The sequence below is a fragment of the Corvus kubaryi genome, unplaced genomic scaffold (genome assembly GCF_017639235.1).
Source record: "Corvus kubaryi isolate FWS band 111438036 unplaced genomic scaffold, C.kubaryi_AGA036_p1.0 71, whole genome shotgun sequence".
Classification (NCBI taxonomy): Eukaryota; Metazoa; Chordata; class Aves; order Passeriformes; family Corvidae; genus Corvus; species Corvus kubaryi.
The window spans coordinates 1,309,023-1,336,804 of NW_024582059.1; the positions used below are offsets into that span (position 1 = coordinate 1,309,023).

At 39.9% G+C, this 27,782-nt stretch overlaps 1 protein-coding gene across 2 annotated transcripts in view; it reads right to left on the minus strand.

Moving 5' to 3' along the window:
* MANBA (mannosidase beta) overlaps positions 1-23,717 on the minus strand; it is a 54,415-nt gene extending 30,698 nt beyond the window's left edge. The window contains exons 1-5 of one of the 2 annotated variants that reach the window (XM_042049664.1): positions 23,652-23,717; positions 6,095-6,189; positions 5,493-5,598; positions 3,374-3,544; positions 638-761 (exon numbers count right to left, since the gene is read on the minus strand). In XM_042049664.1, coding sequence (XP_041905598.1) covers positions 638-761; positions 3,374-3,544; positions 5,493-5,598; positions 6,095-6,189; positions 23,652-23,684 — 529 coding nt within the window. In that variant the 5' untranslated portion in view covers positions 23,685-23,717. Of the gene's footprint in view, positions 1-637; positions 762-3,373; positions 3,545-5,492; positions 5,599-6,094; positions 6,190-14,972; positions 15,237-23,651 lie in introns of those variants that run through there. The other variant, XM_042049663.1, reaches the window with a different exon arrangement.
* Positions 23,718-27,782: the final 4,065 nt, after the last annotated feature.

Below are 27,782 nucleotides of genomic sequence, written 5' to 3' on the forward strand. Positions count from 1 at the left end.
AACTACTTTTGCTGAGCTGCAGTGATCTTCAGGACAAAGGAGAGGAAAATCAGAGACCACTGCAAGCGAGGAAACTGGTTTGGTAAGTTAGGTAGCAGGAATGCAGGAGGTTATCCTCTCCAGTTGCAGCTTTAACAATTATCCTTGCATAGCACGACTGCTTTTCTCTCTCAGACTTCATGTTGTGTCCTGAAAACTCAGCACTCTTCAAACTCTATTCACCGTGCATTTGTCTTTCCAACACAAAACCAAATTCCCATAGCAGCTTAGCCTTTGTTTTAAATGAAAGTGAGACATATTTACAGGGAGTCTTGGTCAAAACACATGCCAATATAAACGAGATTTTTAAAAACCAGAGAACAGGTACTAATCTCAATTATACTACATTTATTTCTGCAGTTATTCGGGTACTTTAAGCAAAAAAAGATTCTGAATTCTAACACTTTTAACAGCTATTGCTTGTACTGAAGTACTGTTTCAATGCCTAAAAAAGGTGTGCTGTGGAAAGAACTACACACAAAGTCATAAAAAACCCCACAGAACATTTCCTAAACTGATAGTTAATTGGCTTAACAATAAAATGCTTTGTATTCCAAAGGTGAAACAACAACAAAAAGAAGAAGTGAAAGAGACTTACCAAAGAAAGGAGTTAAAGAAAAGTAAATCAGGTGATAATGGTTATAGGCCTCAATCCTAACATCTTTCCAGATTCCTTGAGTGGGAAAAGAAGGGCCCCAATCCCAACTAAATGAACACTGCTCCTGGAAAACAAAATTATTATGTTACAATTGCCTGTTTTTCACACAGACATTGATGCTGTACCAGAAATAAAAGACATTTGCTATCTGGGAATAAAATATTGATGTGCACTGAAAGAATTTTTCCAGTTTTCATAAACCCAAAGAGCTTACAGTATTTTCTTCTTATTTCTCAACCAGAACTCTGCTGGTACTACCTGTATTATATTAAAAAAAATTAATTTTGTATTAAACATCAAAGGTACAGAGAAATTTTGTACTACTGAAAGAGCAAAACAACACTTAGCATACCACTTAAAAAAAATGCCAACAAAACCCCAAACAGTAAAGATCCAAAAAATAATCCAGGAGAATATTCTCAATTCAGCTATGAATTATCTTAGTTTGTAATGTCAGTATTTAATTGTACACCTAAAAGACAAACTGAGCAGAAAACTGAGTTTAAAATGTTACAGTATTTTAGAAGAAAAGTATAAAATTAAAAATCATATATGAAATAGTTTATCTCCTATTTTTGGTTTAAACACCACAGATTAATACAAGGAAAGAAATGGGTATGTCTGGTGTATTTGTGTAGTTCAGTCATGTTCACTGTTTCTCCCCTTTTTATGGTTCTCTTATACAAAAACAAAGGGAACAAAAACATGGTTGAGAAGTAGCTTAGTTCTGGTACTAACATCAGAATAACTGTCAGAATTATAAAATGCTGGTCAGGCAGAGAAGTGCGTACACTAATTTCCATTTAGCTGTTTTCAAACCTGGTCAGACCTCTACTTAACAAATCCCTTGACAACATCTATTCATCTGCCCTCCAAGTTTCACACAGCTCCAGCTCCCAAAGCAAATACAATGTACAGTGTACAGTGACACACAGTTCTAAATTTAGAGACTAATAACTTACAGCCAAGGCATACTAATTTGGGCAAACCACATTGCACAAGCCTGGCCCATCCCTTGTGTTGCCAGTCAGCCTCCCTGTCTATCAAATTGCAAAAGAGCCTTCCAGGAAGCAAACACTGCACCTATTTCAAAGGGAAAACCAGGAATAACATATTCTTAGAAAACATGTCCGATTGAAAGTCATTTTCCCTTTATAAAAAATAAACAAATGAATCACTGACAGATTGGCAGGTTTCACAACAATACTACAGAGACTGCTATCAGAAACAGTATCTCATAAGAACAATATGCCTGGATCACTGGAGTACATCAGCAGCGACAGGTTTCTGTTCTGCCACAAACTCCTATTTAGATTTAGTTAAGTTTACTGCACTTAATACTGCACCTGAACTGTGTAAACAGCTCTCCATTACTTTCAGATGGAAAGCATCCAGCTAATAGCAATGTCCTAGTTTATTTACTTTTAAACGTGATAGCTGCTGTTGTTGCCATATACTTCGAACTCAAAATGTTTCTGGAAATTTCTGGAGCAGCTTCCAAGTACACTCAAACAACTCATTTGAGGAAAAAACATTAGGGTATTTTCTTACAAATTTAAAGGTACAGTGCAGTGAAGCATAAAATCATTCCAGGCCACTTTTGCTCTATAAATAAGACTACAGCTGTGTAAGTGCATTATTACTTGCAAGCCTCTCCTCGCACTGATTTCTAAGAAGCACATTAGACTCAGAAGAATTAATAAACTTTCTAAAATGTACAGAAAATAAAAGTAGCAGCAACTAGAAATAAAGACAGCATCTTAACCCTAAAGGATCTTTCCAGGACAACAAGGAGTCCATGTTTACATTAACAAATTTTAAAGAAAATTATATCCAGGTTTAAATTAACAGGAGCTAGTCATTTTTTGAGGAGACTCCAGAAAGACTTTATTAGAAAGTTTGAAAATAATTAACAAGAAAGGCATTTAAGTGGAGACAAACGTGCAAAACCACCCAAAACCAGAAATTAGAAGACAAGATCATCTGGACATTGCCTCTATCTGCTGCAAAGCTATCAGAAATACATGAGATGCTACTCAAATGATAGTCTGCCTTTAGTTAAGCTTTAACAGCAAAGAAGCCACATCTTAAAATTTCTGAGCTTCATTCATTTATATTACATTGTTGTTTTCACTGAATATGTACTTACAAGTACTTTACTAAGATGAGAACAGGTCCTGTGTTACATAACACTTCTTGGGACATGCCAGAGCTGCCCAGTATAAATAGCACAGCACATGAGCAACAGCAAACACTCACAAAGCTGCTTGGATGAGATTTTTACAGCCTTGGCAATACACACTGGTATTTGCAACAGTGAACTCTATTGTCAGCATACATTGCTAAACCCACCCAGTGGATCAAAATGTAATGATTACACATTTCCCACTGCTATCCTGTCCTCTTAGCTGAAAGTCTCCTTGCTGACCCTTTCATGAAAATAGCCTTTTAAACATTCTTATCACTTAGATATGAAGCCTGGCCTTCTTATGCCTCTTGTATTGTCAACATACAAGATTACAGGTTTCTAAGGGGGACGGGAGAAGGAAGCTGCAATGAAAAATATGCCCTACTTATAAAACTACATTGCAGATTTCAGAATACAACCGTAAGGACAGCTTGTGAAGCATTCCTCTTTCCCAGCCTGAAGCCAGAGACAGACAATTCTGCCCCTACCTTTCTGATGAAATTAACATGGCACTCTCCTTTCTGCACAGGTGGAGGGCACGCCGGGGGAATGCTGTGTGCTTTGTGACATCTGCTCTGCTCTGCTGCATATGAAACGGCTGACAAGAAACGGACTTCAACAAAATTGACCTCCTGGATCACACTGGTAATATCAAAGCTCTAGGACAAAACACAGAACAAAACCATTACATGTTGACATTTATATATGAGATTTATAATCTCTATTACATTGGGATTTTAATACCATACATATATTATTCAAAGGCTTTTGAAATACTGTCTCAGCGTGCTCCGGTTTTGAAGGAAGAGAAAAGCTATCTCATAAACTGAAAAAAAGAAAATACACAGGAATGTTCTAGATACAAGGAGATGTTTCTAGGCAAACCACTTTCCTCACACCGAGCCCTCACTGCAGGCTGCAGTGCTCTGCTTGGACACAGAAGTGCTTGACAGACAAGGACAGCAAGAGAATCTTTACCCTCCTTCCCCATCCAGAACTCATCTGCATCTTTGGGAAGACACCTTATTCCAACTCAGAAAGCTGCTCCATACAGGAGTGTTTCCAGCTCACACTGTGCTGCCAGCTCATCTACCACAAGGCACTGAGCTGCCTTGTCCATGAACGCTGCAAAGCTGTATTTCATTCCCCAAAATGAAATGAGCTGCATTCTCACCTCCCAAATGTACAGACACACTTCTATGCCAGCACCAAATGAAGCATTTGGGGGCTTCCTCACCAGGTCACAAAATCACCTTCAACATGGCTGGATAAAAGGAGAAATGTTCCATTTCAGAACTATCCTGTGCTATCAAGACAATATGGTTCCAATGGCTAATACCCATTTATTCCTCAGAGTGCTCATTTGTGAAAAGCCAAGGAGAAAAGCAATTTTTTCTAATTTGGAAGCAGCCCAGCTAGCATCCCTTATTTCTGTAGCATACTGCAGGAAATTATAAAGCAAATAGCGTTCCCCAATCCAGAGCCTTCAGAGAGTCCTTTCTGCAGATGTTGCCATGTGGAACGGGTGAACAAGGCAGAAGTCTGGGTCACAGTAACCGCGGACTCAATTTAATGCAGTACACTCTGATTTTACAGTGAAGGCCATTTCATGAATTGTTACAATCTGACACAAAATGAAGTTGCAGAAATATGGACAAAATAATACCACTTCCTAAATTTACAGAGCCTGCTACTGACAAACTTTTAGATACTCTCCAAATAGTAAATAATGACAATTTCATAAAACCTCCATGAAATGTTTGATTTCACTGATGGTAAAACTAAGTCAAAGAGAAACTAAGTGGCTTGTCCTAGGTCACACAGACCCAGGTGGCAGAATCTAGCTCTTAGTCCAGAGCCTCTGCAATAAAACCTGCTGGAATGGTAAATGCTGAGATGTGGAGATGCCAGATTTCATTTGTAATTTAGTTATTCCACTATTATTCTTCCTTTAACTCTTCAGGTTTTTTGATCCTTTTCAGATAAAAGCAAGCATTTCTCCTTATGTTAATACCAGAATAATTTTGTATTTTAAAGCTATAAAATTAGTTGGAATGTTTTTGCTACTCTCAGGATCATTCCATAATGAGTACTCTCATGCTGAGACAAGCGAAGCTCAAAAATGCAAGACAATGTTATCCAACGTGCAATATTAAACATAAACCACCCTCTTTAAAAACCAAAAGCATGAAAACACAAAGGCTTTATAATATGTGCATTTTCATTGCAGTATTCACATGTAAACCATTCTAATACCAATTAGTAAGCAGATTTACAGCTAATAAAACAGATTTAAGCTTACGTTTTCTTGGAGCTGGGACACATCCCAAGAAGCAAGATGTATTATTAGCTGAACTGATCCTCTTGCATTGGTCCTCTCATTTAGGACAAGGCACATTCACTTCTAGATATGACACCGTAGCTCGTGAAAATGGAAGTACACTTCTCTTTTTAACATTTACCTGATAACACACGCAGTCCTCAGGTCAACACTTTCTGCATCCAACCACCTACTTTTATGGGTACTTGAATGCACTGAAAATGCTCAGAACAACAGAGCTTTGAAGAAAAAACAGAAGCACCTTCAGAAATAAACACATTACTTACATATCTGTTGAACATGTTGTCTGTTCTCCCAACTGTGACATTGTTGAGCAGGATCTGTGCTACTGTATCTACTCCCTCGAAAACCAAATTCACTTTCTGCCACTTTCTACGGAAGAAAACATATGTGTGGAAAGTTAAGGACACACAAGAAACAGACAATATAAAAATGTGTATCGCTATTGTACCAGCAGTTGCCTCAGCTACCTGCAAAAACATTTGACTCAGTGTAGCTACATTGTATCTTTAAATGCTCAAATTAAGATGACAGCTGAAGTAGCTCAAGTTAGCATGTTCAAGAACACCGCACCATGTATAACACGTTCACATACCCACCAGATATTAGATGGGATAGCTTTCAATTACCCTAAGAACTATCTTTTCTCAGTTGACAATTCATAAGTAAATTTTAACAATCCATTTTTAAAAAAAGGAAAAAGCAACAATTGAAGTGTTCTGTAGCAACAGATTTGCAGCTGCACATGATTGCATAATTTGTTTTATCAGATACAAAAGTATTAAGCAGATTTTGAGCTGATGGATTAACTTGCAATTCTCCATGAAAGATGGCACAGAACTATTTTAGACATATCTTTACTGCCTACCTGATGTCAAAAGGAGTTTTGAACGTCCTGCTGTAAGTCCAGTTATCTAGTGAGATCCATCTGTACATCACATCATTAAATCTGTAGTATGGATCCTAGTAACAGACCAACAAAAAGAAAATTACAAGATTTATTAATAGTGTTACTACATAAAAAGAATCACAATGTCCATTAGATGAACACTTCTTATTTCAGTCAGTCTGCAAATGCAAAATCCATCTTAGTCCTGATACTCCTTGTCACCTTTGAAATTTCACGTGAAAGCAAAGCTTTAGTAATATTTGGCTTTATTTATATAGGTCAAAACCCTTTCTGCTATAATCACTCAAACTAGAAGCAGCAGGATTTGTTTTTACAGTCTGGAAATTAACCAATAAATCAAGAGAGCTTCTGACTTAATGAGAGGAACAGAAACATGATCACCCTCATAATTATGGAGAAAGTAAGACTAATAGGATTTTAAGAGGCAAAGAAACAGCATTTTAGGCCTCTAGGGACAGCAGTGAACAAATCTCTAGTTTAAAGTTATTGCAAATACTCCACTTGTTTCTTGTCAGCTAGTTTTGCTGTGGTAAGGATAAACAAAATTGTTTTATGTGGAGGGATGGAAAAAGAGAAGAATGAGAAGCAATGTGATTTTGGTTTTGGTATAAAACTAAATGACTACTTTTGAGAATAGTACTGCATTTACACCAAATGTGCCCTTCTCCCTTTAACCACACTATCTAGGAAGAATAGAAGGCACAGTTGGTCTAAGCTACATCCTCAGCCTTTCTGGCTTCATGCTGTATTTGTTACCTTATGGCGGATTGCAATGTCCCTGACCCAGGTTAAAGAACCTGACACCCCATGGCCTTGCACCTCACACAGAGGCAGCAGAAGAGCACAGTGCCCCATCCCGTGTCAGAGTGCAGGAAGGCACAGTGCCCCATCCCATGTCGGAGTGCAGGAAGGCACAGTGCCCATCCCGTGTCGGAGTGCAGGAAGGCACAGTGCCCATCCCGTGTCAGAGTGCAGGAAGGCACAGTGCCCCATCCCATGTCGGAGTGCAGGAAGGCACAGTGCCCATCCCGTGTCGGAGTGCAGGAAGGCACAGTGCCCCATCCCATGTCAGTGTGCAGGAAGGCACAGTGCCCCATCCCGTGTCAGAGTGCAGGAAGGCACAGTGCCCATCCCATGTCGGAGTGCAGGAAGGCACAGTGCCCCATCCCGTGTCAGAGTGCAGGAAGGCACAGTGCCCCATCCCATGTCGGAGTGCAGGAAGGCACAGTGCCCCATCCCGTCTCAGTGCAGGTACCCGCGGCCTGGCAGCCCCGTTCCAGCCTCTGCCGCCGCTGCCCGGCTGAGCTGCTGCCCCGAAACAAAGGCCAGTCTCTTCTGGCCTGCATGACTCAACCCCGGCTCAGAGGGAGGGGAGCTGCGTTAAGGTTTGCTTTGATAGCAGTGTTCCAACAGTACCAACACACTGAACTACCCGCCCTGAATATCCAAATTCACACTGAAGAAAATCTGACCAGCTTTTTTTTTTTTTTCCTACTTGCTGGAACTTAATTTTTCTCCCCATTTTAAGAGTCAGTAGAGATAGTAAATACATTATGGATTTGAAATCTTCTGAAAAAAATTGTCTCATACCTCATATTTATTTTGCACCTAACAGGGTCAGGCTTTGTAATATACACATAAACCTATTATAGCAGAGCAAAATCGTAACATCTAAGTGACTCTCCTCAGCAGCGCAGTCCCTTCTGGAGTCCTACAGTAATACAAACATCATTCCTTGGGCTCATACAGAGGAAAAGGTGTCACCTTGCCTCTACATGCTATGCTCTATCAATCAAATTTCTTACTACAAGGGAAGAGTCAAAAAGGAAAAGTCTTGTCACCTTAGTGAAACTGTGACCTCTGTAATGATAATACAGTGTATACTCTAAAAGTTAAGTCATCGTGAGCTTACCAGAACTATTACTGAATTTTAAGACATTCATACCATTACTTTTGGGGAATATATCTCAGACATTTATTAAGATGCAAAATTTAAGGCTAAGAAAAGCATATTAATATGCAAAATTTAGGCTCATGAAAGAAACTCCACTGAGATCATTATACTGAGATAATGAAAGGCAAGCATTGAATGTCAGAGACTGTGAAACCCCCCAATATGTACTTTACAACGGTCTTGCTTTAACATTATACACCATCTTACATATTTTTACATATACATACATATTCGTATTAAACATCACATACTGTTTTATTTCACATTATGCTTTGAAAAATGTGCAAGTTAAATTTCAGTAATTGCCATTTGTATGTGTGAAATATTTAACAAAAGGTGTGAGATGAAAGTTGCAAATGCACTATCAACAGCAGACTGTAAAGCCATTTGGTTAACGGTCAAAAATCGACATCAGTGTCTCGGCAAAGATGCACAAAGAAACCTTCACCATTTCTCCCACAACAGCACAGATACAGAGATGTCAATGAACAAAGTCCTGACTTCTGGAAAACACAAAACCGGTTGTCTAGGAGCAGAAATGTAGGAATATTTTACCAGAGGCAGAAATCATTGCCAAACGGGCTCTTACAAGCATTTACAGAGTGGCATGTTTAAATCTCAGAACGTACTGAAGATCCTTCTTCCTGAAGGAGCTTCCTTTTCTAGTCTAAAGCCTTCAAACTTCAAGAAATGCACTGACTGCTAAAATAGGTGTCATAGAAGGTGCTAATTAGCCCTTCTGACTCACAGGCATCCGCCCTTTCAGATGGAAAGCTCACAGTTCCGTGTACCTTCATGTAAACTTAAAAGCTTACTGATATCATTGCTACATAACCAGTAAGACAGCTCATATATCACACAGAAAAGCTGTTAAGTGCTAATAACTGGTCAGTCATATTAACCATGACAAATGTTGATTGTTATGCAATCAGTCGTGGCAACGTTCAAGCAATGCTTTTAAGACAATTCTCAAGATTCAGGAGAAACGCGTGACCACAGCAAAGTCCTCTAAGAAAGCAGAATTACTTCTCCAATACACTTCTGAGGTTATTGACTTTTTCATTATTAAATACAACTGTTCTGAGTGCCGGAAGATGTACCCCTGTAAGTCAAATTGTTTGGATTTCTCTGAAACAGAATTTCATCCCACGTGAAATCATTTCACATCAAAATTAAAGGCTTAGTTCAAAAAGTGCATGCAAAACCCCACAAATTTAAAACTCTTAAAGGCACAAGGAGAAACTGAAAGATGGTAGGAAATAGGCTGCACATCCATTAAATACACTTCACATTCAATAGCTCAACAGCTCAATGTGTTCCTGGAAGCAATTCATAGAGGGGTGGAGTCAACTACGGCTATTTTTAGATCCCACCAAACATAACAGCCTTGCATTTTCCTGCTCCCTGCAATTTGGGGAAAAATCTGAAGCACTCAAGCTGCCTGCCTGTTTGTTCCCTGCTCCCAACCTCAACGCTGTAAGCAAGCACCAAACCACCTGCTGAGATTAGGTAAAAAGCCCTGCTACAGATCATCAAAAGGAAGCAGTTTCCCGGTCGGATAACAGGACATCAGCGGGACTTCAAAAGCACTGGCAGCACTACAATGAAGGCCAGATGGAAGCTTGTCCTTGCAATGATTTTAAGGGGATATTGAAAAGCTACGCTGATAAGAGCTTCTCCTGTTAAGGAGGAAATGGATGAGACATGAACACATGAGACGTGAGGCTCCAAGCCCAAGTGAGCGAGTGGTGCCAGGCACACCCTGGCCCAATGAAGGGACACCTCCAGGCCCCCACACTCCAGGAGTTCTGAGGGGCATGGCACAAACACCTGAATTACACCAGACGGAGTCAGCTGTACACGGGGGGAAGATCTGCATATAATGAAATGAAATGTAATAAAGAGAACAAAAACCAGATTCCTTTGCCTTACCCTGCTTTTGTTATGGTCTAATTTGAAGTCACCTTGCATGCTCTTCTCTCATAAATTAACTCTGCTGGTATTTTATCATGTACACCGTAAGAAAATTCTGATGGTGCAACAGATTACCAAAATAAAATTTGCAAGTGATGTTTCACAATTTACGGTTTAATGATTCTGCTGTGCCCAACTTCAGACTGGAAGCGAAATAGTTAATATATACTTAATATATACTTATCTATACCCATGTGCTCCTTGACATCACAAGTGATAGCAGTCAGGACACTTACACAATTTTCACAGCTTGAAGTCAGGCTGAACTAACAGTAGTGACAAATGGATTGTATTCTTGGAACGTGAGTTTTGGAAGTTCCTCCTAAAGTAAGTAATTGTCAGTAGCTGCTCTCAGAAAGCAGTAAACTGAATGCCACTGTCAATGTTCAAGATGTGTCACAACTGAACACTAGGCCAAATATGACTAAAGAGTTAAGATACTAATACCCACTGCATAATATTATTTGAATACTGTGATGTATTTAACAGACCACTGTAACTTTTCTCTCTTTTAATATCACAAGCTTTTGAAAGAAAAACTTAAGTGCCTTTTAATACTTACGCAAAGTTTTACTAAGGCTTTTGAACGTTTCCACATATGTTCTCACAGTTCAGCAGAGCACCTATATTTCAGTGGAAAATAATATAATAATCAACTATTCCATCATCAATGAATGCCATCTAACCTGAATAGAACCATAGGATACCCAGTGGAATTGTTACCTGGCTTGCTCCAAAAAATCTAAGTTGTGATGAAGTGTCAGAAAATAAACAACAGAGTATTTTATACAAATGCAGAACAAGCTACAGAAAAGCACACTACTTTCCAGAAACACAGAACTACCAGTTGGGGTATATAAACTTCTAATAAATTTTAATATCTGAGTATGACCAAGATCACTGTGAGCTTCTCTGTAAAGTGCATGCCCTTGTCTGTCAGGCCAGAAAATGCAGTGTTACCCAGCCCCTATATCAGCATCACACTTGCAGACCTCTCGTAATGGTCTATGCAAATCTAAGTGACAGCTAATAAGACAAAATAGCCTTATGTATGAATGCAAATGGCTGGCATATGAGAAAATCCAGCTACAACAGCCATATTCATCAGAACTGAAAATTTACAGGTGTCACCTGCCAACAAGAAATGGCACAGTGCAGAACTTGGACAGTAAATGGTAGAGGATGCCTATTTCCAGCACACAGACTTAATATACAAGTTACCTGTGGGTACATATGGCTTATCAGAACAGTGGTCAAAAGCAGAATCTTCAGACAAAATGGTTTTGGCAAATCTTTTTCCAGAGCTGCAGGGTTAGGAACAGATTCACTGCAAGTTTGTAAAATGTCTGCATTCAAAATGAAGCTTTGCACTAACTTTATTCAAGTGACTATTACCCTTCTTTATGTGTATTTCTCATGTGTTTTCTTAATTTTACATTTAAATAATAGTACGGGCTACAGTGTCTTAATGAAATGTTATTAAAACAATCAAGTCAAACACATAATCTGATGCAATCTCCTGGCCCTAGAGCTTTTATCATAGATAATCCAGCATTTGAACTACATTGATTGAATATGAAAGAAAATAATACTTTAGTAGGGAACTCAAGGGTCTTCCCCAAGAGCATTTTTTGAGACACATGCATTTCGTGCATTCAGGAAGATGTGTTTCTCCAATGTATATTTTATGAGCCAGAGTAAAGGTATCTCTAGAACAAATGCTAAGAGGATCCAGAGAGATGAGTAATGAACCCTCAGCATCAGAGAGATGTTTTTCAAGTGTATGGCCTGCACAGCAGATTAAAGTAAGGCTACAGACACGCAATCAGCTACAGCATCCCTGTGCAAAAACAGTTTGTGTGTCGACCTAAATTTGAAATGAACCACACAGTGATAAATTGCTTGCAGCCTACTCTTGCAATCTAAGCCACATTCTGAAGGCTTAATATTCATCAGCTTACCCCTGCTGCCCTCCTTCCCCTCATTTGTGAGATGCCCACTAAGCTACATTGCAGGAGTAGGGCCTTCCAAATTTTGCTTTAAATTTCCCTTTTGGGTGCTAATCCATTGAAAATCTCACAGATACAGAAGCAAAGGATGCAGTGCTATTTGCCATTTCAAATCACACAGAAAAACGGCATGCAGACTTCACCAGGTGAACACAGGGGTCCTGCTATCCAGAATGATTTTGTTCCCACTAGCTTTGTTCTCCTATTTCCTGGTACAGCTTTTCAGACCAATCTCCACTTTTGATTACAAGTTGCATTACTGATCTGGTAACATCTTCTGTAAGATGAATAAAGATCCTATATTCCATTGCAAAGAGCAAAAGGAGCAAATGAAAAAAATATCTAAGATCAAAACTTGTATTTAGGCATCTATAATAAATCTCCTACTTCTATACTTGACACAACACCAAAAAGGGCTGATTTCCAGAGATAATGAACTCTGAAAAAATGGAGCAACCAGTGCTCCATGCCTCTACAATTACAGCAGTGCGCATGCTTTTGTAAAAATAGGAGTATGATTTTAGGCAGCTGCACTTGAAAACCTTTGGTCACATTCACCGCAGTGAATAACCCTCAGGACAAACAGCTGAGCCCTCCTCTGGAGCACGAAGCCTCGAACTGCAATAAGGAATGATGTCACTGACTCCCTCCAAACAACTCAGGCTTGCTGCTTCGCAGAATGCAACACCTTTGGTGACAAGGATTGAATACATCTAACACCATCTGGAATAGGTTTCAAATCTGCTAAGGTTGCTCCCCTGTTTTTGTATGGCCTCCATTCTATCTTTTAAATAAAAATATGATTTTAAAATAATTTAGTTATCCTGGTGCAAATTTGTGTGAATGCTTCTTTCTGTAAACTGAGCTTTGCTAAAGTGAGTAAGAACGGGTTTAATTAAGATGGCCTTGAGTTACCTGTATACATCTATACATAGAAACAGTTATCTCATTCTGAGCTTGGAACTAGCCAGCCACCAGCTGGGTCCAGTCCAGAGGTCAAGCAACCAGACTAGTGAACCATTTTGGTTAACTCAGCACCTCGACAGTAACACCACCAATTTAGCAACAGCTTCCAGTCCACAGCAGGTTCATACCCGGCCGTACCAGCACGTGTTTGGAGCAAGTTCTTACTTGTATTCAAGTAAACATGTAAGGGACCACAACCAACCATCATCGATTTAATTAGCCAAGCATCCACTGCTGCCCAGCCGGCTGACTAACCTCTCATGCTTCTGTGCAGACTTGGGATTCTGCCCAGGCACGTGAGAGTTCATCATCCTCATTTCCAAATACACTGCTAAACTGCAAGTCAGTGTGCAGCCATGCAGCTAAATTAGCAATCACACCTTCTCACTTCCTAAGTGTACCTAGTGTGAGTAGTTAAATGTGAGTCTTTCATTACATCATTGTCTTGCACGCCTGAGTCAGTGCATTGGTCACAGTTTCTCCTGGATGATTATTCACACTTCTTGCACAGCACCTCCCAGAACAGCCAAACATCCCAGATGTTCAGTTTACCTTGTGCACTTTTGCATCAGAGAAACCGGCACAGTTCCCTTAACCGATCCTCCACATAAAGTCTCCCTGGCCCCTGCACATTTGAAAACTATAGAAAAGCCCTTCCGAAACCTTAATTCTCTATGTCCAAGATGTCACATCACTGAGCACACAGACGTTAAAACAAGAGATCATCATAACTCTGCCTACCCCTTCGTAACATATTTCTTTTTCCAATGTTGATGCTTTGTATCTGGCAATGACACTCTTTGGAATCTATTATTAGTGCTGGGATTCCCAACCTGTGCCAACACAGAAAATGCTAAAATTATCCTGACCAAAGGGTGTCACTTTCTCCTTTTACCTCTCTAACTTTAATCAGAGTATAATAAGCTGAAGGATAAAAACTGAGAAATAGAAAATACAAAATGCATGCATCCAGAATGTGTTTTTAAAATAAATTATGTGCAAAAACCACACCATTGGGCCCACAATAAAGGAGGGATAATATGACATACTCACAGCATACAACAGTACTTTACATTTTCCAGCACAGAACTGTATGTATCACCTTTATAGATGACTTTGTTAACTTCACTGTGTTTTGTTTCTTTTCCTTGTTCCAGGTACATGTTCCATTTTCTTCGTTTCCTTTTAAAAAGGCATCTTATTTCAACAATGACGCAGTTAATGCCACGTTTCTTGTCAGGTCTGAGTCACAAGCACCTTATGCTAGTATCAGAATACTTTGCTATCCATCTGCAACTGCAGTTTTGAAAATTTGTACAAGAAAGTGGTTGCTGCCTTTTTATAAACTTAAAAACGTAATATAAGCAAGCATAAACAGAAGCAGAAAAGCTTCTTCGAAGTGTTACGACAGGAGCTTGTCCTTTAAATTTAACGTCTGTTCTTGTGTTTCAGAATATACGAGAATATATTTAGGCAGAATGGGTGTATATGTTCTCCACTGTTCTGATATTCTCTGCAAGTTTTAAAAGGGCTTTTTAATCGCCTGAAATCCCTAAACTTATTGCATCAACAAGCCAGACTTTAGGAGGGTGGGTTTAACTTTTCATTCTTTTGAGGTATCACTGTAGGTAAGCATGACTTACATGCTGTGAGGGTATTGCAGGTATCTGGTGTCAGCACCTTGGCTGCGTGTCAAAACCACAATCTCACATACTGCAAAACTTCCATTTGTATCCTCGGCCTTATGTGCGACTGAGGACACTTCAGCCACCAAACGAAGCCCGGCTGCTGCACCGGCGACGCCAACCAACCCTGCAGTGGCCGGGCAGCTCCGGGGACGGAGCAGAGTTTTGGGGGGCTGGTTCTCCCCTCCGAGGCGGGCTGCCCACGGCGGGTGGGGCTGCTCCTCGGCCCAGCTCTCCGAGTACCGTACCTGGATGAGGCCCCTGCAGAGCAGCGCGGTGTGAACGCAGCCCGGCACCTCCGCTCGGAGCGACACCGACCCGTTCCCGCTGCGGAGCCGCCAGCTCCCCCTCAGGCTGCGCACCTCCGGGCCGCCCGCGGCCACCGCCAGCGGCAACAGCAGCACGGGCAGCAGCGGCAGCAGCGCCGCGGGGCCCATGGCGACAGCCACCGGCAGCTACGAACTGGAGCAGTGCTTTGAAGGAAGGAGGAGAGGGACGGAGGAAGGAAGGGAGGAGGCCGGCGCTGCTGAGGGCGATGCAGCGCGGCTGCGCGCGGGGCGTGCGGGCGGCGGGGGGTGGCTCTGGCCCGGCCGAGCGCGGCGCGCGGAACGCGAGCGGCAGCGGCCGCGCTCCCGCCCCGGCTGCAGCGGCCGCTGGCAGCGCACAGCCCTGCCCGAGCAAGTCGGCGAAGCGGCGGGTTGGTGTTATTTTTTTCCTCCAAGAGGCACGGCTGAACAATGATAAGAGGAGCTGTAATACGGTTACGAATCTCTCAGATGCAGCAATTGCACTCGGAGCTCTAGAAAACGGCAGGGAGGCGGGATGGGGAAGAGCTGTGGCAACACCGCAGTGGGTTTTGAATATTGGCTCCCTCGACTCTTGAGGCTTTTATACGGCCTCAGACTTCCACCTCCTTTTTTCCATAAAATTACAGAGGCATATAAAACCGTAACAAACGTCATGAACGTCTCAAAGTACTGTGGTTTCCTCATAAAGGAGGGCTGTGGATTTTGTTTCTAAAAATTCAGAACATTCATCTGCAAAGGGACAGAAGCATCAGCTCCCAAGAAAGAACTCAAAGTACGGTTTTCAAGTCACACTGTAGCTTTTCTGTGTGCCCTCGCAAGGTTAATCCCTTCATTCACAGCCCAAAAGCAGAAATTAAAGCAACAAGTTTTTAAATAGTTCCGTGGGTGGCCTTAGCTACTCTCCAGGTGTAACATCCCACCCTACTTCATGCTCTGTTCCCACTGCACCAGGGGGTGCAGAGGGTTCTAGCTCACCTCCATGAACTGAGAATGTTTCACACCAGCCCCAGCAGCTAAAGCTGGGCAGAACAAGAACAGGGACATCAGAGTTTTGTTTCAGCTCCTGGCTTTCACACACCTATTTCAGCTTACCATAAGAATCCACCCTAAATTTGTCTTTAAGGCATGACTGAACATGGTCAACATGCCTATGTATTTTTGATACAAATCCTTTTGAGCTGACAACCCTTCGTTTCAATACAATACAAAAATACCAGTCCTTCCATTCACCTGCCATATAAAGAAAAAGTACACAATCCAACCACAGGTAATTTTTTCACCTGTGAGAGCACAAGGCAGGATGCAGTTCTGAGAAACACTGGTTCAAAGAGAAAGACAGTAGGTGATCTTTTTTTCTCTTAAAAATTTCTGCTGCCAACTTCAAAAAGGGATAGCTGGGACTCACACTGTTGGGCAGCAGAAGGCCGTGCGAAACGTAGCTGTTAAAAAGCTATCATCTTAGATTGAGTTACCCCAACTGGCTTTGCATGCTGTAGAATTCAGTCAAAATTATTATCTTCTCACCTTTAATAGTGCAGACTATAAAATGATTATTCATTTATAGTAGAAAGCCTTGCTCTGTTTCTGTCCTCATCTGTCAATGAGTAATGTTTTCAGGGCAATCAAACATTTCAGTGTTCTTCCCTTAAATTCAGTGATACAACACTAAAACCATTTAAACATTGTAGTGCTGCTTGAGAGATCTTATGGGATATTATTTCTCAAGAAGCAGATTTACAGCTGTCAAAGAACAACTGCAATTTTTTTAAAAATAAATCTTTTCCAGCAAGTCATGTGATAGGTTCCCAGTAAGAAGGAAACTGCATTTCAAGATGTTTACTGTACTTCTGTGTTTTCTTTGCCTTTTATTCTTTCTGCTTAAGACTGACTGAAGCAACACACACACACACACACCAAAAAACAATGCTGTAATTAAGTATTCTGAGAACATGCTGTTTCCTTGTTCAAGGCTTATAATTAAGTTAAATCATGTCTCATTTTCATGTCCCAGTTTTAGGGTTTGTTTTTTGTTTGTTTGAGGGTATTTTTAAACAAATGACATTTTTGCTGTTTCAAGATATGAGCGTTTTAAAGGCTGTGGTTTAATCTTTTCAAATCTTAAGACACAAAGCAAGATAAATACTTTCTTTCACTGTGTACCATATTAACTCTTTCTGAAATACCACAAATTTAGGAGGTTATTACAATTCTTACTTTACGATACTGCAAGCAGATATTCTTTATCAACTAAAACAAAAAGCTGAAGACAGAGCCATGCCTTTAGCTCTATTAGAATAAATTCAGAGTAGTTCCACTGAAGCTGCCCAAATTCTGCCATGTTAATCCAGAAGTGCTTTGTTTCCAAATGCTGTGCAGTCTCTATCAGCACAACAGGCTGCTGCTGTTTTCTCTCTCAAATTCGTGTTCAACGAGTTCATATAAAGGTTTTAAACTAAGAGGTTCTCACAGATTTGGATGCAGTACTTCAAGATATTACTGCCCCCACCTGTCCACCCTGTACCATTCTTCTGCTGAAGGTAAACACCTCTGAAGTCAAACAGGACTTGTGTTCACAGCAGTTCGTATCAGGGCATGCTCTCTCTTTTGGTAACTGTGTGCTGTTGCGGATACCACCACCACAGACTATTTGTCAAAGATGCAAAGCAACTAAAGGATCACCGACCTTGGGGAATTTTCTAGAGATGCAGCAATATCAATGTATATATGTTTGTATGAGTGTAAATACCTGCAGGCAGCACAGGATATCCATTTGAAAGCCCCACAGCTCCTCAACATAACACCAGACCTCTGTTTTCTGACTGCATCTGCAGAACAGAACCACTGTGCTAAACAGTTACTCTCTGCCCTGGAGAAAAGACAATATGATGCAGGGAGCTCTCCAGCTATGGATTTCTAAAGGACATTCTTTTGTACTTATCTTGACCTCCATCCAAAAGGATGTTAAAAATAAAATGGGGAAATAAATTAAGATTGCTTTTAGATGAGGATACTATTAATACATTACTAGAAGAGAATGTTGTACTAGGTTATCACAAGCAAAATACAAAATGACAATCTAAATGGCAGGCCTGAAGTTTCTTTCATAATTATGGCAACGTCTGTAGGCCATTGCAAGGGGATTTCCTTAGCAAACAAAATTACCCAACACTAACAATCATGAGTAATTAAAAATAAGTACGTAGAAGGGAAGCTGCTGCTGCAGGCAAATGCTATAATGGAAGGGAAAAAGCAAAAAATACCTAATAATAATTTTAAAATTTCATAAGCAGAAAAACAGGTGATGCCTTGAGTATAACCTTCATCAGTTATGCTGGGGTAAAAGCCTGTATTTGTATCTCTACATAACATCTTGCTTTGAGATGCACTTACACCAAAGGATTTAGGTGTCAGGTTACCACCTTCCATAGCACAGACAGAAAAAAGCCTAGGGATCTCTAAAGCCAGCATGGCCAGATTTCTAAGGTCAGGTTAATTAGAAGATGGAATTCCCACAACTTTTATTCTCTTAATTTTATAAACAATTTTGAAACAATCCTTATCTATTTATAAAATTATGTAAAACTTATCATTGCTATTTACCTTTTGTTTCATAAGCAGTAAAGTCTTGGATGGTGCTCTCCAAGCTCCCCTTTAACTCTCATTAAAACTTAAAACATTCTGATTCTCTGGCACTTACAGGAAATAAGTAGTACAAGTGGAGACATTATGAAAATGTTGCTTAGCCTTTCTTAGAGGTCTAAAACTAGACAGCCATCTGTGACCACAGTACAATGTACGACTCATCCCTGGATGTCTCAAATGAAATCCCTCAAAATGTGGGTATCGTAGGTAGCAAACTATTTTCCCCACGATGACAGTTTGAGAGGCTTCACTGAGCCCATGTGCTTGGCACTTTACCAACTGAGAGCAGGACATACCAGATAGATCACACTAAATATGAAGCATACATCCAGCCTACTGTTTTAATGAATGTTTTCTGTGCAGGTGAGTATTAAGAGAATGTCAACAAAGGTTTGTAGCTGATAAATTGGATGAGTAAATGTAAATGGATTTGGAGTTGCTGAAACAGCTGGGAGCTGGATTTCTTTTTCTAACTCAAGTGACTCCAAACAAACCACTGGGACAGATCAGGACCTCTGTTTTTCAGACCTTCAGTGTGGCTAATGCACCTAGCTTCAGCACTAGGACAAATTCTGTTCCTCCATTTCTACCAAAATGACTCTAATGCAAGCACCAGGGAATATTCAAAATAACTTTACTGAAAACTGTGGATACTCTGGAGACACTTTTTTTTCCTCTTGAAAGATGAATGATTATTTCATCACCTATAAGAATTTCCAGAATTCTTAATCAATAAAGTCCTCACTGAATCAGCTCAAGCTCCACTTAGGCAACAGCATAAGCCAAGAGCATGGCTACACAGGAAAAAATACTCACTTCTCTGAATGAGTCCAGTGAAAACCCTTTTACATAGTAGAGCTACATCATCATGCAGTCCAGGAAGCTACATGCCCTATCACTTGCTGCACTGGTACAAATGTCTCAGGAGTTACAGAAATTGACTCATGCACATTCATGCAACAGGCATACTTTAATATGGGCTATATATTTTTTTTTTCCCCAAAGAATTCATACATAAACAGCACTAAAAATACTACTTTATACATACACCCACCTGTATAAAAAAACATTATGTGCTTGATTCTCATGGCAACAAAAAGGAAAATACTACTACAGTATACAAAGAGTACTGGAAGGATCAAAGAATATCTCAAACTGGAAAGGACTTATAAGGATCATCAAAAGTCCAACTCCCTTCTCCTTGCAGGACTAAATAAAACTAAACCATATGACTAAGAGTAACATCCAGATGTTTTTTGAACTCTGTCAGGCTTGATGCTGTGACCATTTCCCTGGGGAGCCTGTTCAGTGAAGAACTTTTTCCTAATGTCCAACCTGAACTTCCTTGACACACCTTCATTCCATTTCCTTGTGTCCTCTTATACTGTCTGACTAGATCTCTTGTTTTGGTACTAGTCAGAATTTTAATATTCTGATATTTACACTGGAAGAAGGGAAGGCAGGCAGTAGTTTTATGGCTAGAAACATTAAAAAAAAAGAGCCTTAGGGATTTGAAATGAACCTTGTTTCTTCAGCTCAGTCCTTGGGACTCTTGGGAGTGGCCATGCTAAAATACTACTCACACACATTTGTTTACAGCAAGATTCTCAGCCCAGTGGATCCAAATAATCTGGTGCCCTAATTAGTCCCTATGCCTTTGATTGCTGCTGCAGGGGTCACTGTTCCATGGAAGAACTCTTTTTTCTCACCACTAGGACTATGGATAAGCACAAATGCAACAGCAGCCTGTAGAGGGGTTCTTAAAACCACAAGAGATCACTGCTTGGAATCAATCTCCTCCAAGATTGTTTCAGCAAGAGCAAAGATCTTCAGCTAGTCTAAGATAATATAGATCTAATCAAAGGACAAAAGATGCACTATAACTTCAATTAAATATTGTATAAAATACTCAGCATACATTTTGAAGTCTACAGAACATTTCACAGAAGTGCCACAATATTCTGAAGGTACTTAAAGTTCTAATTAGTGTGTTGAAGAGTGAACAGCCACCTAAGCCTTTGGTACTTTTTACATACTAGCAAAATAAGCAGCATTCAGCAAACAATCATTTCCAAAGGTATGGCTTTCTGATAAAAGGGTTTTGTCATCGAAGGAAGCCGTCATGACTCCAGAATGTTATTAAGCACTTAGCAGGTTCAAGATGCAAAATCATCTTGAGTACTTATCTGTCAGTAAAGGTTCTGTTGATTCTCTCAGCATATTTTCAATACAGTTTATCAACAGTGATCGTATTGACAAATACTTTTAAAAGCCTGGAACTGCCCTGAGGAATTTCAATCACACCAAAAAGATACTTAAAACCATTTTAAAAAGATGTTGTAGGCAATTCAGTCTAATGAAGTACTTCAACATGCCTAGCAAGTTGACAAGTAACGATTTTTCCACAATAATCACTTTGGAGTCCTCCATACGTGGTCAGAGACATGAAGGTATACTTGGAGGACAGAAGCGTACAACTAAGCTTCTCCTGCCACCTCCTGCTTTCACAGTTAGCAATGGACAGCTTAATGCTGACATAAGAAAGCCACTGCATGTCTAGAAAGTCACTCGTTGTTTAGTGAACATCTTGGTGGTAGCTTGGAGTCTTTTCAAGACCTCTTTTGTTGTGTTCTCTCATTACCAAGGATGCTGATCCACTGTTTATCCTTCCAGCTTCCCGGCAATGACCCATAATCCTGTAACCACCAACTATGATTACTGCTACTTCCTCCTAGCAGAACTCTTCAAGAAGAGCTTATCAGCTTGCTGCAGCTGGCTCAGAAAGTACAGCTGGCTGCCCTCTCCTCTGTCCACACCCTAAATTATTCATGATGTATGTGTCAGCATATGCTTCATGGGAACTTCTTTTTAAAACCTCACTGAGGTTTACAACATTGAGCTTTCCCCCGTCACTCTGTCTCTGCATTATCTGCACTCTAGATTTCTAAGCCTAATACGTGACCTTTGTTTTACCTGTACTCACATAACCTAAAAACCTAAGGAAGTTTCTTAATCTAATTTTTTCAGTATTTTTACAAGCTCAACTCCCAATGAGAACTACTGCATTGATAAAGTAAAAAGTTTTGCTACCCCTTCCCCTTTTCTTCATACTTTGCACCTTAAGAGGCATTACTCACCCTAGCAATTGTATAAAATACTGGCTCATAAATTGGAAGCACTAGAGTCTCCAGGCACTGCCTAGCTAAGTTACATGAAAGACATTCCCCATCAGATCAGGGAAGGCAGCAAAAAGAAGCCCTATCTAGCAGGGCAAACGTATGTGGAAAAAAGGAGTTCAGGTCTCTGAAGAGTGAGGACAAACATGGCAGGGTGGCTGTGGGCAGGATAACAAGGTTAGGAGGGCTGATTGGTCAACTATAACCTATTTCTGTACCTGGTCTCCTGCCCTGGGAACCAGAGACGTAGCTTCAGTTAAATAGCAAAGGGCAACTTCGCTTTTCATCTTCCTTTTTTGCTCCCATCCCACCCCTCATAAAGCAGAGCATAGTGCATGCATAAGACATTAAGATATTGCAGCAGTCAAGTTAAAAAAAAAAAAAGAAAAAAAAGGCTGTTTCAAGTTAAATTTTACATCCAAAAATTACAAGGTAACTGCTCAATGTTTTTCCACAAACCTGTCTTTTCATGTTACCACTCTGAAAATTTGGAGTGTTCTTCTACACCAGTCTTATCAGTATTGGAAAGAATATTATGTGCAAAAATATGACTCAGGGTTACCTGCATTTTCTCAAAGCTTGAGTTTTCTTGTATCATTTATAGCTAATCCATAAAGAATGCTTTTCTACTTCTCAGTTTATAAATAAATAGTTAAGGCTATGAAAAGTCACATCCTTTGCACCAAAACAGTAGTTCTGAGTGTGAAGTGCAGCACATACGAAGTAGGAGAGGACAAAGAGAGCTAAGTAGCAGCCATCTACCTACCTCCTCTCTAATTCAATTGCCTGTGATTGTGTGAAAGTGCTGCTTTTAATGAATTTGGAATGGATTCTCAGGAAACATAAATCACGCTGTAAACACGAACTTAAGAGATATCTTTGTGAAATACAACTCGAACTGTAAAAACAGAGCAGTTAGTACAGCCAACCAATAAAACCAGGGGATCACAATTCATTTACACAAGAAAGTTCTACTTCTTATGCTGGTTAGACTCATCATCTGCACTTGTGCTCTGGCAGCTTGTTACTGAGCTTAGACCAAACAGATACGCTTGAGAGGTGCAGTAGTGTAACTCTTCACAGACACAGAGATTGACCACCTAGTCCCAAATACTAAATTAAATTCTTCAGCCAGCACTAATCCATTCTATAAAAATATCACTGCCATGTTCCACTAAGTTTGTTACCTGAGAACTCCTATAATCACTAACAGTAGTCCTCTCCTCAATGTTCTTCTGAGTACAGACACAAAATCTAATACCTTATGAAGAGATCTGGACCTCTTACTCCAACAGGAGCATTCTTAACCTTGCGGTAGGAAAAAGAAAAAAATAATGGTTATATTGAATAGATCCTTCAATTACTGAGGTATCTGTGAATTAACTTTCAGCATTCACTGTCAGAGCAGGATTAATAGCATGGCAAGTAATTTGCAAGCCTTGTTTTAGCAAGAGTATCCTTCCCCAAAGAATTAACAGCTTCACACTGACCAGTGATCTTTGCCAGAGCTATGACAGATCTCTACCATTTACCTTCATAAATTTGCCAGAAGGGATTATAGACTCACATTAAGTTCTGTAGGCAAGGTTGCAAATTGCAGTTCCTCCTTTAATCTCAAAAGGATTACAGTTGCACATTCAGTAGAAAGTTGTGTTCCAGAACATTCTCTAGAAAACCCCAATACCCCATAAAACAAAACCAAAACAAATGGAACCAAACAAAAACCCCCAGGACTTATGACTGAACAGTTTCGTTTTTGACTTGCATCAAAGACTGTAAGATAAGAAAAGCTGAGGCTTACCTGGCCAGAGGGGAAAAAAACCAAAACAGGCATGACTTATAAACAAGCACAGGCTTCTTCTCAACATAGATGAAACTACCATGCTCAGTGTCTAAAAATGCTTTCTAAGACAAGAACATCACCTGTTAGGCAGCTCTTCAAAACACAGGTAACAGCTTAATTCTTGCATTCCCTCTGATGAAACATGAGATCACATCTGAGACTAAACTTGAGTCAAAATTCCCATCCCAGATAAAGGTAAAGGCATTTCGAAATTCTGTCTCCACACCCCTAGTCTGCCAAAGCAGCTGGAGCAAAGCCAGCTGCCCAGCTCTACAGCTGGCATTCTTCCCATGAGGATAACGTTGTATCACCACCATCTTCTAAGCAACTGCTCATATGCTGCACATGTTAAATCTGTGATGGGACAATGCACAGTTAATACGAAGATGAATGAAGTTAAGGCAAAAGCCAGGATTACCTTATCTGCCAAACCTAGGACTCCTAAGTACAGAGCTTAAGTATTTCTGCTTGAAGCTGCAGAAAGAGAACCAGTCTCAACAGCAGCCATTTAAAGAGAGGAGCCTTCTCTTCCAGAGTACAGGAAAAACCCCAGAGATCAAAGATCAGTATTAAAAGTTGTTGAAAACCAAAATATTCTGATCAGCTGGGTCTCCTGATGAAGTTTTCTCCCATCACAAATCAAAATCCTTCACCGTTTGAAGAAAATACTGGTCTCACCAATACTTCTAATGCATAGGCAAAAAAACCCCAAACAAACAAAAGCTATTACCAGAGAAATTTTCAAGTGTTACTTTACACAGAGCTGTCCTATCAATTTCACTGTTTCACTTCTGGCACCTATCACTGTAAAGATTATGCTTGTCACCTCTTCTAACCTACCCAAGGCAGACAGCTGCTCTAGGAATAGTTACAGCCCTTACTCCTGCTTATCCAGAAGCTATTGAACTGTTTGCCCCCTAACTGACTGACATTAAACCAACCGCTGCGGCACAGAAAAAAGACACTGACAACTTTGGACTGTCCCTGCAGAAGACAGAGTGCTTGCTTCTAAATGCACTGGAGACCAAAGTTACTGCAGAACTTACTGCTGCCTTTACCAAGAATGCTAAGTCAGTTTATGAGCATCAGCTAAACCATGACAAACACCAGTTCAGGAACAGTTCTGCACTACACACACCTGCAAGAGCTTGTCTGTCTGCGCTCTGGTTTTCCAGATAAGGGTTGTTCTGAACTGCTATTCTCTGACAGGCTAAGATAGACACTTAAAATTTTAATTTATCAACTATCTTATTCCAGATCATTTTGAAACCAGCGGCTTCTATACTAGACTGCCTGAATTGACAGCAGCCCATTTTCACTTCACAGTAATACAGGCAGCTTATCTTTACCTTCTGTACCTTCCCTTTACATCATTTATTTACCGAGTTTTGTTTCCTGTGTTCCCATGCTTTCTCATTGGTCCTGCACAGCTGCCAAAATACAAGCCCTTGGCCTGATACTGGAAGTATTTTAGCCATAATTCCATCTACCTTTTAAAACATGCAATAATTGCCTATCAGGATCTGAATCCAACAGTTCTTCAATTTATACCTATTTTTATATTTATATTGAAGACAATGGGGTAAAATACCATCCATTCAGTAACACCAAGTACCAAAGACCAGAAGGCAGGTGAATCCAATGAGTACAATTTTTTTGTTTTCACATTTGAAGGAATGAGTGTTCTAGAAAAATAACTTTTATACCTTAAGATCCTTTATTGATCATGGATTATCTCATTCCATTGTTCTAGTGCTAATTTGTTTAACTAAAGAGGGGTTTGTCTTAGCCTCATTTTCATGTATGAAGCTACAAATGAATTGGGGAAAATCAGCTGATTTAAATTATTTTTTTTGAACAGCTATAAACACAGCAAGAAATCCTCAGCTGAATTCCAACTATGCTTTTAAGTTCTACTACGGACATGCAGACTGAAAACTTCTGAATCACCAGCCACATTTGATGGACCCAAGGTATCTGCTTCAGATGAAAAACACTCAGATGAGAATTCAGTGTTAAAACACTATTTTTTATAGCAATGAAGGGTTTGAAATAAAATGGCTAGAGAGAAAAACTGAGGGGAGGCTGCAAAAAATAATACAATAGACTTATTTAGAACATTTCTGGCTGCAAGTGTTTAAACCCTCACGTTCTCTGCTAATTAATGCAAACTCCTTTCTGCATAAGCATCCAACAGGACCGGTATTGTACATCTGCACTCCCATCTACAAACTCGTTGTCTTTTAATCATTTGCCAGCCTGTAGTTCCATGCCTCCACAGCAACCAAAGCTTGCTGTTGTGGTCTGCTTAAAGCCAGATTTTTCAGAAAAGGTTAGCATCTGTAATTTTAATATAAAAACTATGGCACAGGGCAACAAAGTAGAATGTTTTTACTCAGGCATGCAAAAATGTGTGTATACTCATTTTATAACAAATACAGATGCCGTGTGCATCAGAAGACAGAAAAATCAAAAAAAATCCCTAGCCAATACTAGATAACTTTTTCCTGCATCCTGGAAACTTTTTTGTGCTGAAAACCACTCAAGGATTTTCAAGGGAAACTTGAGCAAACTGACTGCCATAATGTTAAATTCAAACCCCAATTAATCACAGCAAGCAGTCTTTAAAAAATTATTGCAGAAACAACACTGCCGTTTTCTTTCCCCGTTATGTGTCTACTAAATCTAAGTGTCTTGGCTTGACATTTTGTTCTCTATACTCACTTTGAAATGAAAGTCATTAAAACAGAGATAGATTTTGTTTAATCCAAGTTTTGTAGGATGGAGCTGACTGCTCTGAAGCTATTACAGCATTTATCATGGCAAAAAAAAAATCTTTTACCACAACAGGACAGGAAAATTCACATTTCCAAAACTTGCACTTTTTACATTAAGTTCAAATGGAAAGTTTTCCACCCTCCCTATGTTCCAAAGTAACCAGGATCCACTATGTAGTTCTTAGACTACCTGTGGCTTTGGTATGTAGATTACTCATTGAGGTAAACAGCAGTTAAGCTTTTTGTTTTGACAAGTCTTAGAATTCTTCACCATCTCCTTAATAGCTCTTGTCTACCAGCTCCTCCCCTTGCCCCCCTGCCTGAACAGGAAGCCTAAATGTAACTTGTACCGGAGGCCTGCACCAGACACGAGGAGTCTGCTTCAAGGACAAAACACCAGCTGCCATTTCCCACTTCAGACCTTCAGCATCCATCTAGAACATCCACGATCCATCCCCATTGTTTCATCAAAATACACGCTTGCTAACTACAATTATTACAGTGGGAAAATAACAAATGCAAAAAAGAAACATGTACTGGTCCAAACAGGATTTCCATTTTCCATGTAATATTTTACTATATTCTTCTTCCCTGACGCTTCATTCTAACACCTGCTGCCTTACACCTCACAAAACATCTTTCTAGTTGATCATGTGATTTCAGTGGCTGTAACTCCCAGAACAAAGTAATAAGCATCAAATTAACACAAGTACAAAAAACAATTGAGCACAGCACATTTATAAGTTTTAAAATATAAACGTTTACCTCAGTTGTAATACTACTGGCATCTGTATTCCAGTCTTCCAGCAAAATGGTAGAAGCTGGTTAGCAAAGCAGAAATGAACTGCAACTTTATCAATAAATTGATAAATTGTCACTGAAGCATGTACTGCTAAAGAGAGCCCAGGTTTCTAAATTCCAAGCCAACTTAACTTGAAAATTTCAAGTTCACTCTCTTAGTTTAGAGCCAGAACAAACCATGTCCGAACCACATGTTCAAATTTTTATAAAAATTAAGGTTTAACATTTATTTTACATCTAGCTTTCCACATCCATGTGGGGACAAGGAATCAGAATGTACATAACTATAAGCAGTGCAAAAGTGGTGCCAGTGAGAAGTCACAGATGCACAATAAAGTGATAGTACAAGACTAGAGAAAATGAAGCTATGGATGTTAAGAATGGAGACCAAAAAGATTAAACAAGGAAAAATATGAAGGAAGAGGGGAGGAAAGAGTCAGATGTTTAATAATGCCCTTGTTGCTGAAAGATAAACTAATGGCACAAGACAATGTTTCTTGTAGAACAAAAA